Source organism: Galendromus occidentalis, unplaced genomic scaffold (genome assembly GCF_000255335.2).
Source record: "Galendromus occidentalis unplaced genomic scaffold, Mocc_1.1 scf7180000076951, whole genome shotgun sequence".
Taxonomy (NCBI): Eukaryota; Metazoa; Arthropoda; class Arachnida; order Mesostigmata; family Phytoseiidae; genus Galendromus; species Galendromus occidentalis.
Window position 1 is genome coordinate 597,278 of NW_003804940.1, and position 17,374 is coordinate 614,651.

The window sequence follows — 17,374 nt, forward strand, 5'->3', positions numbered from 1 at the left end:
GCGATCTTGATCCGGAATGCAGCTTTGCCAGCTCGCAAATCCCAATTTTGTAATACAAATTAATCAGCCATATCCTCCGACTATCATCGTTCCGACAACCACTACCACTACGCGCGCCCTAACAGCTCACTAGTTCTCAGGCTCAACAGCGCAGAATCTACCGAGCTCAATAGCAGACAGTCTGTTGGTGTTGCTCAGCTGTAGCGAGAATCTCCCTGAATCGGTGAACAATCACGAAAGTAGTCGAATATTGAGAGGTTTTCACGGTGTCTGGTCCTCATAACCGAATCGGCAATGATAGAAGATCCCCCAGGGTTCACCCTTGAGTGACTAGAGCTCTGGAGATTCGGCTCAGAAGGAGGCGTGTCCGAAGTCGCTATGAGCTGACTGAGAGAAAACTCCTCATTATCAGCCGTACTTATTATCTCGATACTCGGGAAATAAGAGCGGGAAAACCGTCCACTGTCATTCCTATCATTCAGCCCTAGACGATCAGGGACACAAATACGGTAGTCATGACTCGCGGTGGCGTTTACGATGTCATGGAATTGGTTCAGAGCTTGCGGCAAGAACAGCTGTTTGTCAGTTCCGAGAAGCGGAAAATCCATCAACTCAACGAGGAGGTAAGAAAAGTTCTGAGGAGTGTCTTTCTCTTCGCTTGTCCCATGAGCATTCGCTCGCAGCCTGGAGTGCCCTTGAGCCGAGCGGGTCAGAGCGTCGCGGAGACAGCCGGTGACAACTGACGGTATCTCAATGACAGTTCATGTGTCCGCCGATTGTTGCCAACCGGGGAGGAACGCAGATCGGATTGAGGCCGTGGGATCGCATTAGGCTCTCCGATTGTTCTCAATAGCGAGGCTCCTCAGGTCGATCGAGGTCAATTCCATCTTCATGCAAGTTCTTTAGGGGAGAGCTCCATACACTCCGTGAGAATCAGTCTTCTCTGACGACCGAAAATTCGGAGATCTGGCAGCGCGCCTCACACATTATCTTCCATTCGTATCGGACATCTTCTGCTCCTGGCGAGAGGGGGGGGGGAGCGATCCTTTTCGATTCAGCCAGCTCGCATCGCTCGACTCCACCGATATACAGAAGCCTCGGGAGGAGCGTTCCGCATAATTGATTGCTCTTGCTCAAATCTGTCACGTTCCGGTAGCGGGATACACCACTGGCGTCGTAGATCATAGATGAATCAATGGGGTTGCGTCTTCCACAAATCGAACGTGGTATGATCTGACGCAACGCTTATTTGGGAGGGCCGATGCGTATCGATTGACGTACGGGTAGAGGAGTCAAGCTTTGTTGCTGAGAACATCTCTTTGTCATATAAGTCATGGGCCATAATTTATGTCCGTGTTCAGGTGCGGCAGTATTCGGATCGGCTCTTTGAAAAAGCTTGGCAGGCGCGCCACCAGCGAATAAATCTGGACTGCTACATCCTCAATCTGCACGACATACAAACATCCCATCGCAAAGATGCGCAGCTGGACGCCGTGCATTTTATCGATTCGTTCCGTCGACTCGGGAACGCCGACACTTCTATGTGCGAACTGCTCAAAGCTCTGCGTGACAACCCCAAACTCTTGGCTCTGTTCCTGGACCGTGCTGAACACCTCAAAGTCGGGTATGTCCGGAGCTTGGCTCCGCTCTTCCGAATTGTTTCCTTCCCCGAGCGATCTACGAGTCATATTTCCAGGGAGGCATCATAGCGATTGTGCTCGAGTCAGCTAATTCTCGAGAATCCTCGCTTGATTGAGATTCATTTCCAGACCCTCTGTGATGCAACATCTCATAAACTCGGTGATGATTTCCTTATACGGGGCCTGTATTCTACCTGAAGACAACAACCTCGCACTGGTTCTCCTATACGAGCTGATGCATCTCCAGCTGCCTCGGTGTGTTTTACGTGGCTGAGCACATACAATCGAAACCGTAGACCTCGCTGAAGCGCCCATCATTTTGGAATCATGTTTTCAGGAGCAACGAACTCCGCCGGCTGCTGCAGAACGGGAACTGTACCTTCAGTCGTTGTTATAAAGCTTTCGTCGAAGCTCACATTCCAGCCAAATTGTTCCTGACTTCTGCTCTACGGAACGCCATCATCCAAGTAATGACATCCGCCGAGACGGCTTTTCAGAACGATCGCCTGATTGGAGAATGGAATAGTGATTTCTCGGGACAGGCGAAATCGCTCGCTCGGGAAGGATCCGAGAATCTGCGAGGCCTTCCTTCCTGTTCTCGACGAAGCCGCCAATTACCATGCCGATCTTCCCTTCAGGTTCTCGTGCACGATGATCTCTACTTGGATTTCGAGCCGAACAACACAGTGATCAGATTTTCTCCAGAGGAACGTCTGAGGCACTTTGGGGAAGAAGGGACTCCACAATACGAAGCAAGCCTGAAGAGTTATCGCACGAGGATGTTACGGTAGGTGGAGCGGAATGCTTTCGTTCGCGCAAGAGCTGAATCCTCGGTTGCCATGAACTTGTGAACTCGACTGAATGGTGCAACGGTTCCTGGTCGTGCTCATGTCAGAGTTGTAATTCCTTCCGTCTTCACAGCAAGCTCACGATGTTCGCAAACGTGTTCCTCGAAGGAATCAAGGAATCAATTTTCTGCTTCCCGCCTGCTCTCGCTTGGCTCGTTCGCCAATTCTATTCCATAATACTCGAGGAGAACAAACTCGAGTCGCGCCAAATAGCCGTCATTTGCGCGGACCTCGTGTTTTACTTCTTCATCTGTCCGGCCATCGTGAATCCCGAGCTCTTCGGTATAATCGAGGAAGGCTTCTATATTGGACAGATCGCTCGCTACAACCTCATGCAGGTGGGTTCCACTCTAGCCTCGAAGACTCTTTGAGCTTCGATCCCGAGTTTCTTACGCACTCAGAGTCGACGAACTACTCGAGAGCGTCTCCTCGACTTTTCCATGGAATAACATTATTTTCTCCAACGTTTTCATCGCCTCAGATTGCGAGGATCGTCCAAGTTCTCGCCATGGCTCGATACGAACCCATCGACGAACGCCTCGAAGAGGTGTACCGGAACTTCGACAAAGACCTTTTGCCAAATATCCTGGAGGATATCATTCAAGGGAGTCAACAACCTGAGCTGTTCAATGATATCTTGAATTCAACGTGTCCAGCAACAGATCAGACCTCCACCTCGCAGAGCAATGGTCCGCTGACCAGGTTAGTATGCAGACCATCGGGAGACATATACTCAACGTTTGACTCTCTGGAATTGAATTCAGCAGTCATGGGTAGATCGCGTCGACTCACAGCTAAACGTGATCACAATAATGCCGCATGTTTGAAGCCAGCGCTCTTTCTTTCCAGGAATGCCGTCCTGATCAGTCCGAGTGAACTGCAAGATTTGGTCACAACACTCCACAAAGTTCGCGGGAACGAAATGCAAGGTTCACTGCTCAAGGAATGGCTGATGCCTCTGATGCAGCACGTTCCGGAGCAGATGCCCTCGCTCACACCCACGACCACAAACGGTCAGACGTCCGAGGACGCTAGCCTCAAGAAAGCTATAAGGAGCAAAGTAAACAAAATTCGTAATACGGGGCACCGAAGTTCGAGTGGCTTCGACTCCTCTTCGGTCGAGACGGTGGACGAAGCATCGTCGAAAGACCTGAAGCACGAGGTGATCACAGAGGTGCTCGTCATGCCGCTGCCGACCACAGCGCGCAGAGAGTTCCCCGGAGGGCTCACCGAAGATACTGTCCTCAGCATGGAGCAGTCGAAACGATCAGCGACCAGGGTTCGACTCAACCTGGATAATCTCGACGAAAAATCATCGACCGGTTCGGGGAAGAGAGCCAAGTTTTTCGGAGACCAAGAATCGATCGCCGGAGCTAGCGACAATTTGGAGGCCGTTTCAGAAGCCGCGAGTATGGCTTCATCGTTGGACCTCGAGGAAAATGCCGAAAACGACAATTTATCGGATATGGTGTCGGCGAACGTTAGTGGCCCCGGGACTCCCTCGGTCAGTGGACGTGACACGCCATCGTCGCATGGTGCCGCACCGGTTCCTCCCAACCCCTCTCAGATCGCGGAACAGCTGCAGCTGCTACAGGGCAATCCACCGCAAGCCCCACAAGTCCACGTGCCTCCGCCGTCGAATATTCCCACGCGGAGACGAGCTCCGCCACGTCAAGAAGCGCAAAAGCAGATGGACATGGAGGACCGTTTCGGTCGTTTCGGACTAGGCAAGAGCACCGGGGCTGGATCGTCGATCACCGAGGAGGAAACCAAATCTATGGTGTCCGATACGTGGAGCACCGACGTGCTCGGCAGTGATTGCGAGGCCTACAACGCCCAGGAACAGCAACAGAACCTCGAGGCTCACCTGAACGCGCTACAACAACATATTCACGGCCATCTCTCGCAACAAAACGTTCAGCAACTAATCGACCTGTCCGAAACGCAGTCAGACGCTTGGAGTACTGCCGCCATGACGTCCTACTCCGACCTGGACCGTCTGCAGGAGGTTGAGAATCAGGAGGAAGACATGATCATGGGTTCCGACAGAGGCCAGAACGGGGAAGAAGCCGTGCCGGAGTTCGTGGGAGCCCGAGCTCCGGTGGACAGGCAATCGACCCCGACGAATCTAATTAAGCTGGATTCTGGAGAAGATAACCTCATCGATATTAGCTCCGGTGGGGTCGCGCCGCCCGTAGGTAGTGCTCCTCCTTCTCTGCAGCCGGGCGACATAATATCGGGAGCGTTTGCGCACAGCTTGTCAAATGGCTCGGTGGTTTCATTCGCTGGAAGCTTCACGGGAGACAGTGGAAGCCAGAGTTTAGGAAGGCTCAGTTTCGCTATGAAGGAGCAATCCCTGTCTGGAGAGAATATACTCGACGGGGATATCGTCATGGTTAGTGGCATGAGATGAGAGAAGTACTTTCGATCACATCATACTGGCGAATTTTTCTTGATGTCCCTCGGTGACCTCACCCTTCCTTTCCTTCCAAGATGAGCAACGGTGCTGCTGAGTCGAGCAACTTGAAACCTCAGGGTAGCGCCGAAAGCTCCGATGGAAACTCTGAGAGCAGCTCCGATTACTTTGGTCTTGGCACGTCGGCGGAGTCTGAGGCCGAACGACAGAATCAGATGAAGACCGGCGCGATTCCGAAGACACCTAGAATAAATTTACAGGTGCGTCTTCCATGAACGAGAGACTTCGATAATGGAGGGGTGTTCCCATCCCAGATAAGTCTCTGCCACGCAGTGTGCGTTGATGAATCCACTTCTCGTTTTCCAGCAGTCCGCGTCTCGGGACCGCGGCGGTGTTCCCATTCCAAACAGTCGGCACAATCGGTCGGGAGGACCTCAGAGGGGTTTCTTTCGAAAAATTGGAACTATAAAGCAGAGCATCAGCAGCAAAGTGAGGACCCTCGATGCGAGAACTTCGGGAGGTTTCAGAAGGTCCCTTTCGCAACAAGACTTCGAAGACCCCGAGCTCGCGGTAGCGACGCAGCACGCGCCTATCCAAGTTTCTGCTCCTCCCCCATCATCTGTTCAATGTGAGAGTCAACTGAGAGATGTAACGCATGAATTTACGGACCGTGGACGCGAGGATATTCTTCGAGTACCCGAATCTTGTTTCAGTCATGGATCCTTCTGAAATCCTTGAAAAGTATCGTGGCAAGTCCCGTGAGGAGCCCCAGGTCGCGGACAGTGCGTCGTCCGTGTCCGGAGATCTCTTGGATCTCGATGAGAGTGAAGCTTCGTCGCAATGCCCCGAGGAAGTGATGTTCCTCGATGCGAAGCGGAAGCTCCGCACTGTTTTCTCGACAGCCAATGTGCATGTGAGTACCGGAAGAATGTATCGGTCTCCTTTCTCAGGAGCGTGGGCCTCTCTGACGTGATCGAAAGTCAAGGTACCAATGATGCATTCCGATTCTTAGGTGCTGAACATCGATCGCTCAAGCATCGATCTGATCCTATTGCTCAGAATGATGCTCGCAGAGTCGATTGGACTGCAGAATCATCAATTGACCGCGCAACTACATGAGGCGATTCGGTGTATTTCGAAGCTGAACTCATCCATGTAGGTTCCCGGTTGGATCGTCGAGTTACGATGGAGAAACTCAGTAGGAGCCAATTCGATTGAGCCGATTCCTCCGGCTGCGACCTAAGCCCTCATGTTCATTTTTCCGTAACTCTTCCCCATAGGCAAAAGCGCGTCATCCACACAATGCGCGAAGACTACCGGCAGCGCTCAGTCTACATTTCATATCTGGTCCGTTCGCGACAGGGTCTCGAAGCTACTTTGGCCACCCTGCAAACTCACCTCGCTCATGTTAAGAAAGACAAGAGCGTCACGCACGGCTACCTGACTACATTTTGTGTGCAAGAGTTCCTGCAAATTTTGCACAGGAAGGAACACCGTCTCGGGCTCGAGACACTGTTAGCGACATTTGGAAGCTTGACGGTGTCCGACGAGAAAGCCGACCTAGTTGAAAGATACTTGGAGAAAATTTTCAAGGAAATGGCTTCACATCCCCTCTGGCACTGTAAGTCCACGAGTTTAATGCGGAGCATCTCCCTTGCCAGCCGATAGGTCCCCACAGATTTTTCCCGCTCACTGACTCTCCGTCTCTGTGTCGATAGCGAGCTCCGACGAGTACCTCAGTCTTTCCGAAGCGATTCTGGAACGGATGATCATGGGAAAGGTTTACATGTCTGCCCTGTTCCCGAACGGAGATATCGACTTGAATAGGGATCAAGTTCTCCACGCGCACATTCGGCGTCTCGCGCAGGTCGTCACACCGCAGCACAAAGCATTGAGAATTCCAAAGATTTATCTCCTCGAGTGTCCCTGGCCATCCGCCCAGGCGGTGATCGCAACCCTCAACGCCTACAAGGTGAGTTGAGCGCGCAGGACTCTCCGAGCGATGGCCGTTTCCTCTGAGATCGGGCACATCACGCTCGACGGAGAAGGTGGGAGAAGTATTCGCTAAATGGAGTTCGCACCTTTTGCAGTCCCCGCGAGACAAGATGAACTGCGTGTTCCTCTGCTGTAAAACTATCATGGATCTTCTGCATCTTGCCTCGAATTCCGCGGCTGCCGCCGATGACCTCTTCCCGATCCTGGTCTACGTGCTCATTCAGGCGAATCCCCAATATCTACTTAGCAACATCGAATACGTAAAACAGTTCTGCCCGGGTTACCAAGACGGAGAAGCCGGCTACTATTGGACGATGTTGGATAGCGCGGTTGTCTTCATCAAGGGCTTAGAGTACAACTGACAGTGATGGTAAGAACTCTAATCCACGGTAGCCCATGGAAACAATGAAGCAGAAAATGTACTCGAAGGTGTTTCTCGGGTCATGAAAGCACCGAGCGGGCCCGTTCTCCGCCTAGACTACAATGTGATCAGTCCGTGTCCGACGTCTGGGAGAGGCTTGAATTCAATCTCCCGGTCAAAATGGGGGAAATCGGATCAAAATACCTCGCCCTACAAGATCGACGCGGTTGTGCGTCGAAGGACCTCCAACGGACCGTACGGTCGATTCTCCCCGACCATTTATTCGATTAGATTGCGACCTTGTCCCGTTTAGAGAATATTTTCGTTTTGAACTTCGAGTCGCCTTCGTCCGGAGTGTGAGGAATCTCCGTAATGTTTCCGCGCAGCGTGCGCTCTCGAGACAACTTCCCTCTCGATGGGATGAATGATATCATTTTGTCTAGCCGGCTACATCTTGAGAGCTGCTGTCGAGAGTTTTAGGAGAAATATAGCTTTATGAAATCTGTAGAACGAACAACGTAGAGTAACATTGAGATCCGACGTGAATTGGAGTGACGTCTATTTTCGGGCGGATGATCTTTAGCCGAGCACCACGCGATCCATTTGGCCTGCGTCGGAACGGAATTCTATCTTTAGAATCTCTCGAGCGATCACGTCGATTGAGAACTCGAGGAGCTCCTCCTCGTGGAGTTCGTGGTATCGAGAAGACGATAGACGGTCGGGATGCGAGGATGCGTCCAAGTCAACCTCTTATGGACGGACAACGAACAAGCGAGTTTTAATTAAGATTAAAATAATAATAATGATGGGAAGGAGAATAAAATATAGATGTTGCGTTTCTATTTAAAAGATAAATAGGATTTTCTTTCCCTTTATTGACATTATCATCGTCACCAGAAAGCAAAAACCTAATCTTTCTCAGCGATCGCCGAGAGGTGAGCTTCGATTTCTTCCTGTGACAGAGCGCGGAACTTGGGGGAGGCCTTCGTCACGAGACCAACTTCAAGATCGCTGGCCTTGAAGTCCATCGACAGGACGGAGGATAACGTTGAGATGGCGAGCTGGATAGCCTCCTCCTCGCTGTACTCGACCTTCTTCTTGAACTTCTTCTCGAGATATGAAATTGCTTCGTTCTGCTTGACGCCTACCGACGCTGCCTTGTAGCCAGAGAAGTATCCGGCGGGGTCGCATTTGTACAATTGAGGACCGTATTCGTCATCGTAACCAACCAACATCATCGAGCAGCCGAGAGGCCGCATCTCTGCGTTTTGAGTGTATACCTGTAAACAGAAGTCGAGGAGTTTCAAAAGGAGAGTTTCTTTCCCGGAGAATCTCGCACGTCATTCGTAGTTCTTGGCCTGACCAAGGGTCCCTCGAAGTCGTACTGACCTGGCAGATATCGGCTATTCTCCTCGCCAACATATCGACGGGGATGTCGTGCTCGTACTTGTATTTCCAGTTTGCCGCTTCTACGCGAGCTCGATATACTTGGGAGGCGGAGTCTGCGATCCCCCCTGTCATGACACAGCCGATTCGTGGAGTTATACTGAATACGTGCGTGATTGAAGAAGCGTCCAAGAGCTTATCCGGGACCTTTTTCTGAGTGACAACGACTGCCGAGTCGGTTCCTCGCACACCGACCGATGTCAATGCTCCTTGATTTATGGCTTTGAAGGCATACTCGACCTGAAATAGGAAACTCATCAGCGCCGCTCAATCGCCGTTTTTCCCGGGGGATCGAGAGGAGTCCTCGATGATCGTGAGGTTTTCTTCTCCGATAGCGAACTCGGATCTCCAACATCACAGGCCGACGTACGCATCCAGAACCCGGTGAGAGACTTGGGAGAATCAGCGCGGAATTATAGCCTCCGACACTTCTTCAGCCCCCCTTTTCCCTAAGCCGGGAGTTCGATCCGATCTAATGAAGTACTTTGAAGGAACGGAAGAACCCCGTTTCCCCGATAAAAAGCTTCTCTTACTTGATAAAGACGTCCTTCCGGAGAGAAGATGGTGATGTGCCGATCAAAACCGGCAGAGGAGCCGCGAGCCATTGTGAAGACAAGCTAACAAACTCGGAAGCCGGGAAAAGACAGTTTGCAGCCCACTACATGCACTTTCGACGATGGCCGCCGCCGTCGCCGCCGAAGATGACTGGTACATATTCTGCTGGTAGAATCCGACCGGCATCGAGCTGTACCACTCGCTAAGGGGCGGAACTCGGTGGCACCAAACTTTCATTCTCGATTCGCGAGCCAAGTCCTCGCTCGTATTCCGCCGAACCTCTGAAATAACAAAGTACGCCGCGATCTCGTATCAGCTCACAGTGCAGTCGCATCACCGGCGGATCCGTTTTTCGATCCGAGTATCGGTCTCCGGTCGGACTTTGGCGGTCGAAACCCTTCTGGAAACAAGATAAGATCGATGCCGATCAGAAAAAAGACTCTCCGAGATTCCGGTCGAGAACCGGGTGACTATTTTAGCTCCGAACAGGGAAATTCATGAGAGGCAGAGTTGGAGTTCGCGCCGCTGTCCAATCATCGCCAGCTGATACGCGTCAGCTTAAAACGCGGAGGCTGACGTGTAGGAGAACTGTGGTCGTTCGAATCAGGAAAATTCGGAGTGTTAGTGAGGAGTGTTGCCTGTTGTTATCACTAGGCAGCGGCGTGTCTTCTGGTCGGTGCTCAGTAAGTCGAGAATCGCTCTGGAATGAACCAGGCACCGCAGTACTCGAACTGATCCGCCTTCTCTCGTCATCGAAGTGTGTTTCCGCAACTGCACAGCAGACCGAAGACAAGCATGAATGGCAATCAAGGATACCAACAGCAATGGTCTCCAAACCAAGCTGCTCACACCACCCAGATGCCTCCTGCCTACCAAGGGAACAATCGTCAATTTCCGGGGGTGCCGTTTAATTCGGGAGCTTCGAGTGAGAGCCACGGGTTGCCCCCGACGCCCGGTGGTTTTCCTCAGCACGGTCAGAGTCCAAGGCCGGTCATGCCTGCGGCGACCTCTCCGACCAGGAGCACATTTTCTCCGTCCCAGACCCCGCTTGCCTCCACCGGTTTCTCCCAACAGCAACACGGGGTCCAAAGCGGGCATCCCACTAAACAGTTCGTTCCCCAAACGAGCTCGGGTGCCCCGTCGCCGAACAGTTTCTACAGGACCAACCAGGGCGCGTTTCCAAACGGACCTATGCAGAAACAGCAGCAACCATTTGAAGGGAATCAGCAGGCCCCGCCTAAGCTCCTGACGAACGGACCAACTGCCAACGGATACATGAATGGCCCACCTCTTCCGACTTCGACAGTGAACCCGATGCAGCCGAATTCCACCCAGAGGTACGGACCGGCGCCGATGCCTTTCACGAACGGACCCCCAAGCGGACTTCCGACTAGTCCGCAGGCTAATCAATTCCAACCGGGTTCCACGGTACCGACAATCCAACAGCAGCCGAATTCGGGCCCGGTCCCCCAAGCGCCGCTCCAACCGCCTCCGCCAACCCAGCCCATGGGCCCTCCGCCCCTCATCCCGAATACGAAGCTTAACGCTCATTCAATGGGTGCACCTGCACAACCTCGTCGACCAATGTACCCTCCCGCTGCCCCGCAGCAATCCAACTATCCGCAGTACCCGCCGACGGGCCAGAACAACGGGGCTGGATACCAAAACGGTCAGGGGGAGTACGGATTACATCAGCAACAGCAACAACAGTCGCTACTCCAGCAGCAACAACAGCAGCAGCAGCAGCAACAGCTGATTCCTCCGATGGCTGGTCTTTCCGTTCGGGACGGTATGAACAAGTTGTGGGGAGTCGACCCGGTGAATCTTCTTCAGGAGCGCGAGGTTCTGGACGCTGAAGTTCCCATGAGTGACTTCGCTGCGAGGAACTGCCTTCCGGAGATCATGAAGTGCACCATGACGAAAATTCCCGAAACGTCATCTTTGCTGCAGAAGAGTCGTCTGCCGCTGGGGATCATTGTGCAACCCTTCAAGGACCTCAAGAACCTGCCCGTCATCCAGACGAACACGATAGTCCGGTGCCGCGCCTGTCGAACTTATATCAATCCTTTCATCCAGTTCATCGATAGACAACGATGGAAATGTAATATTTGCTTCCGAATCAACGAGCTCCCCGCGGAGTTCCTGCAGAACCCGATGACCGGGCGGATGGGGGACCCCGACATGCGACCCGAAGTTCAAAACGGAACGGTGGAGTACATAGCGCCTTCGGAATACATGGTCCGGCCACCGCAAGCCGCCACGTATCTGTTCGTCCTGGACGTCAGTTTTCAGGCGGTTGAGACGGGATATTTGAAAGTCGCAACCGATGTCCTATTAGATTGTCTTGATCATTTGCCTGGTGACCGAAGAACCACGATTGGTTTTGTGACGTTCGACTCGTCTGTGCACTTTTATTCTATCGACAGCAGCAGTCGGATGCCTCGTCAGATGGTGAGTTTTCCTCGCGAAACCCGCTCTCCGTTTAGCTTGCTATTCCTCAGGGGTCCTTATTCCTCGTGGCCTGCTCCCTCTCCCCAAATAGTCGCGGAGCTGAAATTCCCGGAATCGTATTTCCATACAATCTATTTTCGGATTTCCTCTCCGATATGCACCTATTCTGGACCGTCCCCGTCGGAACGGTGTGCGGAGCTCAAGGCTGAGAAATCTCCCGATCGATGCTGGTATCCTCACATTATGATTGTTGGCGACCCGGTCGGTAAGAGATGTTCCGAGGCGACGATCTGTGTGACCATACCTCCGGGCGTCATCATCAACCTTGAACGGTCGTTGGTGCTCCCCGTAGAACAATCTTGACCGCTGCTGCCGTCAAGATCTGGGAGAGATGTTCGTCTGGATCTCGCAGTGCGTCATGGTCCGGAATTGATCCCTGACAGCTCCGTCTTGGGATAGCACGCTCTCTGATCGAATGCCACGTCCGACTGCGCCGAGCAGAGGATAGACGAGGAGCGCTAGTAGCAGCAGTCATCATCGGAGCGAATAAATCTGAGCAGGATTTTTATTAGTCGTCCGCAATTCCCCTCCGCTCGGCGACTAGTCGATCCGCTCGCTGTTTTCCTCCCGATTTTCCGCCAACTAAGACTTCTCTTCGATTCCAGGTGGTCTCGGACGTAGATGACGTTTTCATCCCGATGCCGGAGACTCTCTTGTGCAATCTGTTGGAATGTCGAGAACAAGTTCGGGAACTTCTAAAGAGCTTAGGTGCAACTCAGGTCAGTTGCGACGGTCGACAGTCTGCCGATATGCGGGCCGCGATTGCGTCAAGAGAACTTGATATCGGAATTGACCCGGACGATGGTCCCATCGCTGTGAACTAACCAAGCGATTTTCTCGGAATTCCCTTACAGACCGGTGGACCGGGCAACTGTCTGGGTGCCGCGCTCCAGGGAGCCTACAAGTTGCTGTCTCCCATCGGTGGTCGAGTTTCAGTATTTCAATGTTGCCTTCCCAATCTTGGACCCGGCTGTCTGCAGTCCCGAGAGAATCCCAATGAGCGATCAGCCAAAGAGGTCGTCAACCTGAACCCAGCGACCGACTTCTACAAGAAACTCGCTCTCGACTGTACTGGCCAACAGATCGGGGTGGACATTTTCCTCCTGAACTCTCAGTTCGCGGATTTGGCAACGCTGGCGGGCATTGCGAAGTATTCGTCTGGTCAGCTGTACTATTTCCCGAAGTTCCATGTTACTCAGGCGGTTGATCAAGTGGAACGCTTCAAAAACGATTTTCGTCACTACTTGACGCGGAAAATAGGATTCGAGTCGGTAATGCGCATTCGGTGCACGAAAGGTCTGCAGCTGCACACGTTCCATGGGAATTTCTTCGTCCGATCCACTGACCTGCTGTCTCTACCGAACGTCAACCCAGACGCCGGATACGCGCTCCAGCTGAGCATCGAGGAGAATCTGACGGATTGCAATACGGCGGTTTTCCAAGCCGCCGTGCTGTACACATCGGCACAAGGGGAGAGGCGAATTCGAGTCCATACGCTATGCACGGGCGTGTCGTCACTACTGCAGGATATCCTGAATGGGGCCGACCAGGAAGCGGTCGTGGGGCTCTTGGCGAAGATGGCTGTCGACAGAACCATATCCTGCAGCGTGAACGACGCACGCGACGCCATGATAAACGCAGCTGCGGATCTTTGTCACGCGTTTTCGTTAACTCAACGTTCGTCGGCGGGAGGCCTGATGATAATGCGAAACTGCAAAACCTTGCCTCTGCTGATTCTCGGATTGCTCAAGCAACGAGCTTTCCGCGTCGGAGTTTCGACAAAACTCGATGACCGTGTTTACGATATGGAGCGAATCAAGAACCTCCCGTTGGACAAACTCCTTTTGCTCATCTACCCGGCGCTCTATCCACTACACGTCATGGTACCCAATCCGCCGAGAGTGCAGCTATCCTTCGAGAAAGTCGATAAAACTGGTTTATACCTGCTCGAGACTGTGGACGCCTTGTATATCTACGTCGGTGGGCGACTGAACCCGTTGTTACTTCAGAACGTCTTCGGCGTCAGCAAGTTCTCGCAGCTCCCCGACAACATGGTGAGTTCGCGTGACCCATACGATGTGTCCATTATCAATAATAATTATTATCATCGAGCTCGTCGGCATGTTGAGTTCTATGAATTATGATTTCCTCCTATTTCATTTTTTTTTTCACTCATCCCCGATGCCTCGAATAGCTGCCTGATAGCCCCTCTCGGATGATCGTACGTCTCGGTAAAGTGGACCCTATCCTGTTTCAGAGTGCGTTGCCTGAACTGGACAATGAGGAGTCGATACGAATCAGAAGCTTCGTGGACTCTATTTCAGCGAAACACGCCGTCCGTCCTCCTCTATGGATTCTTCGAGAAGACTCTCATATCCGACAATTGTTTACCCAGTACATGATTAACGACCGTGGCGAAAGCATGCTCTCCTACTACGAATTTCTGCAGTATCTCCGCAACCTGCTGGATTCTTATTGAAGGAGCTACCAGTCAGCTCTAGAAGAACTTGTTGTTGAATGATGCGGGGGGACAAACTAGCTCAAGACACGGGGTGACAGTCATAAAAAAGCTCCGCAAAGAAATTTCCTCCATTATTATATCAGCCGTGTCGGCTGTGGCGACGGAGCCATCATGGTCTGATCGAAAGAAACTGGAATAAGACATGCGATCAGATTCAGATGGGGCCGAAGACGAGGATGCGCGTATCGGCTCGTCCGGATTGGGAATGAAAAAATCTGGGACTTGCCAAGGAGCAGGCAATGCTTATAGAATAAAATTTATTTATAAATGAAATAAGTCACGAGCTGCAAAGATCGGTAGCTCCCAGGGGATTTCACTGTGATTGGTGCTGAGGGAGAAATTCGCAGTGGATTATGAAGAGAGAGATGTTGTCACGCAAGCGATTTGTACATACAGTTGAGAGTAAGAGAGAAACTATGATGAGGGGTGGGACGGCGGCGACGACACGGAGACAAGCGTCACGGGAGTCATGAGCATAAGAGGAAAGCCAACGACGAATGGATGACGGGTACTGGGTGTAAGAGACGAACACGGCTCTCAAAGGGCAATTTGAGAGCGCGCAACACTTTTTTACGAGCAGAGATCCCGGCAGGTTTCCAGCGGAATTCGACTCTCCATCGATTTCTACACCACCACTACATAATTGATAAATAAAATTCATATTTCAAACTTTCGTGCGATGTCCTCTCTCAGGGCTCCGGAATTAGGCTCCCGACCGGGGCTGGGATTCGGAAACCGCCCACGACCTGAAAAGCTACTAAGCGCATCGAGACGCCCCCAGACAGGGGTGGGACCATCGATTCCGATGGGGCGGGAAAGAGGGGCCTAACTTCAACGAGGACCGTCGTGACACCCCGAAAAGCTCGATGGGTCATGGGAGAGTTCTCGGACGCCTCATACTCTGCCCCGATTCAGAGAAGAAACATAGCGCAGCCTGAATAGACAAGATGGGGGTGAGCATTGGCACTCGGTCACGGCGTCGCGCGTCAAGCACGTGGTTCGCCTCCGGCAGGAACAATCCTGTCACATGCAGTCCCATGAAATCGTCAACTGGGATCGGACAATTCCCTTCACCCAAACCGTTCCGAGTGCTCTTTCATGTTCCATCCACGCAAGTCATTCGTTGACTCGACGGCATCGACGCCGACTACCGGATCCCCAAGAATCTCCAACCCTCGTCGATTCTGATCGGAGGTCGAGCAGGAGACCCTTCGAGACTATGCCTCTCGAACATACTCAAAGTGATCTTTGGGCCAGAAAGCAAGGGTCGACCTGGCACTACAATTACACTGGCCGTTGCCCGCGCAAGAATAATCGTCTACTCCTGGAGGTAAACAAAAACAATCATTGTCACGGCAAGTTGGAACACGGACTACATGCTCGAAAGTGTGGGGGGCAGTCATGACAGCCTATCCGAATGAACAGAAATATTTCTCAGCCGATCAAGACCGGAGAGTTGCGGCCCCTGTGAACCCCAACGACATCTCTCGTCGAGGCCGAGTACGTATTTCACTCGACTGTATTTTCCGAGGTCAGCTGCTTCCATTCGGGTCGGCACGTGAAGTGGACCCGGACGGGGAACGCGCGTAGCTGCAAACCTCATCGGGATCCTGTGGATCAGCTCATGGAATTCCCGCATCCCACTTGCGGAGTATTGCCGAATTGTGGGCGTAGTGATTTCGGCCCGGTTCCATGACGGAGAACTGATCATCGAGATTATTTTCCAGGAACCTGTCAAACTCTCCCCCGAAGATATTGCAGTCTTGAAAGAGTGCGATTCCGAGTCTTTCTACCAGAGGAGTACGTTTCCCGACCGTCATTGCTGGTCCTTGATTCAAATTCTTCTGTCAAGCACCTCCCTGCAGAAGTTCCTCCAGCCAATGAATGGAGGACTTTTACGCGCACGTCGCTTGAAAACTACATGCTCCAATATGAAAAATATGACAACAATGTTTCACCATCCGCAGGCCTCCCTCTGATGGCGGGCTACGTCATTGGCGCCGAAGTCGCTTTTAGGAAGGGACTGTGGCAACCAAATGCTTCTTTCGGCAAGATCCCGAAGATGGCCGCAGGACTTCTTGGAGCTTACATTTTCGGTCGGATATCATACATCAGCGTCTGCACCCAGAGGTTGAAGGACCTTCCGAATTCAGAATTCGGAGAGCTTCTGAGAAAAAAGGCGCAGGGTGGCTTCGACGAGGGAGGCCAATCAGGGTTCGATCAACTGACTGGACGTCGCGACGAACCCGCCCCCAGAGGTCAGATCTAAGCAGCGATACGATCGATATCGTATGATTATTCCTCTGAAGAATCCATTTGCCAGAGAATTTATTCCGACTGGAAGCGGATTTCTCCAGAGGATTAATCTTCATGGAGACATGGGCTTTTCTAGATACTTCATTTCCCTTTAAGTCGGCTCTGAGACAGTTAAGCTAGCCGAGAAGACGCTGAGCAATATGACCATACTCTCTTGCAGCTTCCCCATACCCGTATCAACCCCCTAGAGAGGAAATCGTGCACGAACGAGCCGGAGAGGAACAACCTGGGAGAAAGAAGTCTTTCGAAGATCTCCGGAACGAGAATCGTCTCATGCACGCCCACAATCAATACTCTCAGGTCGTCCAGCAATATGGCGGGTCCGGCGCGCCTCCCCCTCAGAGCCCCGCACCGTCTCCGAACAGTCAACCGGAGTCCTTCACGGATCCTTTCGCGCCTCTAACCCCACCAGAGAGAGATGACAGCGTCTTTGACGCAGTAACTGCCAAGCCGAAACGCGTGAGGAGGAATGCCTACGGCGACGTGTTCGAAGAATGAGTGCAGAGGAGTCCCCGGCGCTTCTGGCGAGTGTTCTCTTAGTCTTTAGATCGGGAAATAATGACAGCATGATACAGAACGATTGTTCAGAGAGCCGTACTTTACGGTGACTACAATCGATAGTGATTGATAAACGGAATTGCCGCTTCGATACAGTTCCTTGATATATCGACTTCATTTTATTGCACGGTATATACAATTGTGTACTTGCTTCAATATGAATGCCTCTCTGAACGATTGAGCTACCAACCGAAGATTCTACCTCAT

The 17,374-nt window shown here is 52.2% G+C and overlaps 4 protein-coding genes across 4 annotated transcripts; 3 read left to right on the plus strand and 1 right to left on the minus strand.

Moving 5' to 3' along the window:
* The first annotated feature begins 515 nt into the window (after positions 1-515).
* Positions 516-7,416, plus strand: Gapvd1 (GTPase activating protein and VPS9 domains 1). The gene is made up of 15 exons (XM_029110660.1): positions 516-632; positions 1,371-1,624; positions 1,770-1,895; positions 1,978-2,107; positions 2,279-2,427; positions 2,562-2,826; positions 2,970-3,190; positions 3,338-4,883; positions 4,982-5,164; positions 5,271-5,532; positions 5,618-5,817; positions 5,917-6,059; positions 6,185-6,525; positions 6,623-6,876; positions 6,995-7,416. Exons 1-15 carry the CDS (start codon positions 516-518, stop codon positions 7,259-7,261), a joined length of 4,458 nt encoding a protein of 1,485 aa, XP_028966493.1. The 3' UTR covers positions 7,262-7,416.
* A 680-nt stretch (positions 7,417-8,096) lies between these two features.
* LOC100909152 (proteasome subunit alpha type-6) lies at positions 8,097-9,499 on the minus strand. The gene is made up of 3 exons (XM_003740463.2): positions 9,240-9,499; positions 8,650-8,946; positions 8,097-8,540 (listed from the first exon to the last, which is right to left on the minus strand). The coding sequence occupies exons 1-3, from the start codon at positions 9,309-9,311 to the stop codon at positions 8,169-8,171; spliced, it is 741 nt and encodes a 246-aa protein (XP_003740511.1). The 5' UTR covers positions 9,312-9,499; the 3' UTR covers positions 8,097-8,168.
* Positions 9,500-10,056: 557 nt separating this feature from the next.
* Sec24AB (Protein transport protein Sec24AB) lies at positions 10,057-14,776 on the plus strand. Its single transcript, XM_003740502.3, has 4 exons — positions 10,057-11,712; positions 12,378-12,491; positions 12,627-13,826; positions 14,030-14,776. The coding sequence occupies exons 1-4, from the start codon at positions 10,057-10,059 to the stop codon at positions 14,249-14,251; spliced, it is 3,192 nt and encodes a 1,063-aa protein (XP_003740550.3). The 3' UTR covers positions 14,252-14,776.
* Positions 14,777-15,641: 865 nt separating this feature from the next.
* LOC100909295 (OCIA domain-containing protein asrij) lies at positions 15,642-17,225 on the plus strand. The gene is made up of 4 exons (XM_003740464.2): positions 15,642-15,793; positions 16,021-16,093; positions 16,261-16,551; positions 16,770-17,225. The coding sequence occupies exons 1-4, from the start codon at positions 15,695-15,697 to the stop codon at positions 17,105-17,107; spliced, it is 801 nt and encodes a 266-aa protein (XP_003740512.1). The 5' UTR covers positions 15,642-15,694; the 3' UTR covers positions 17,108-17,225.
* The last annotated feature ends 149 nt before the right edge of the window (positions 17,226-17,374 follow it).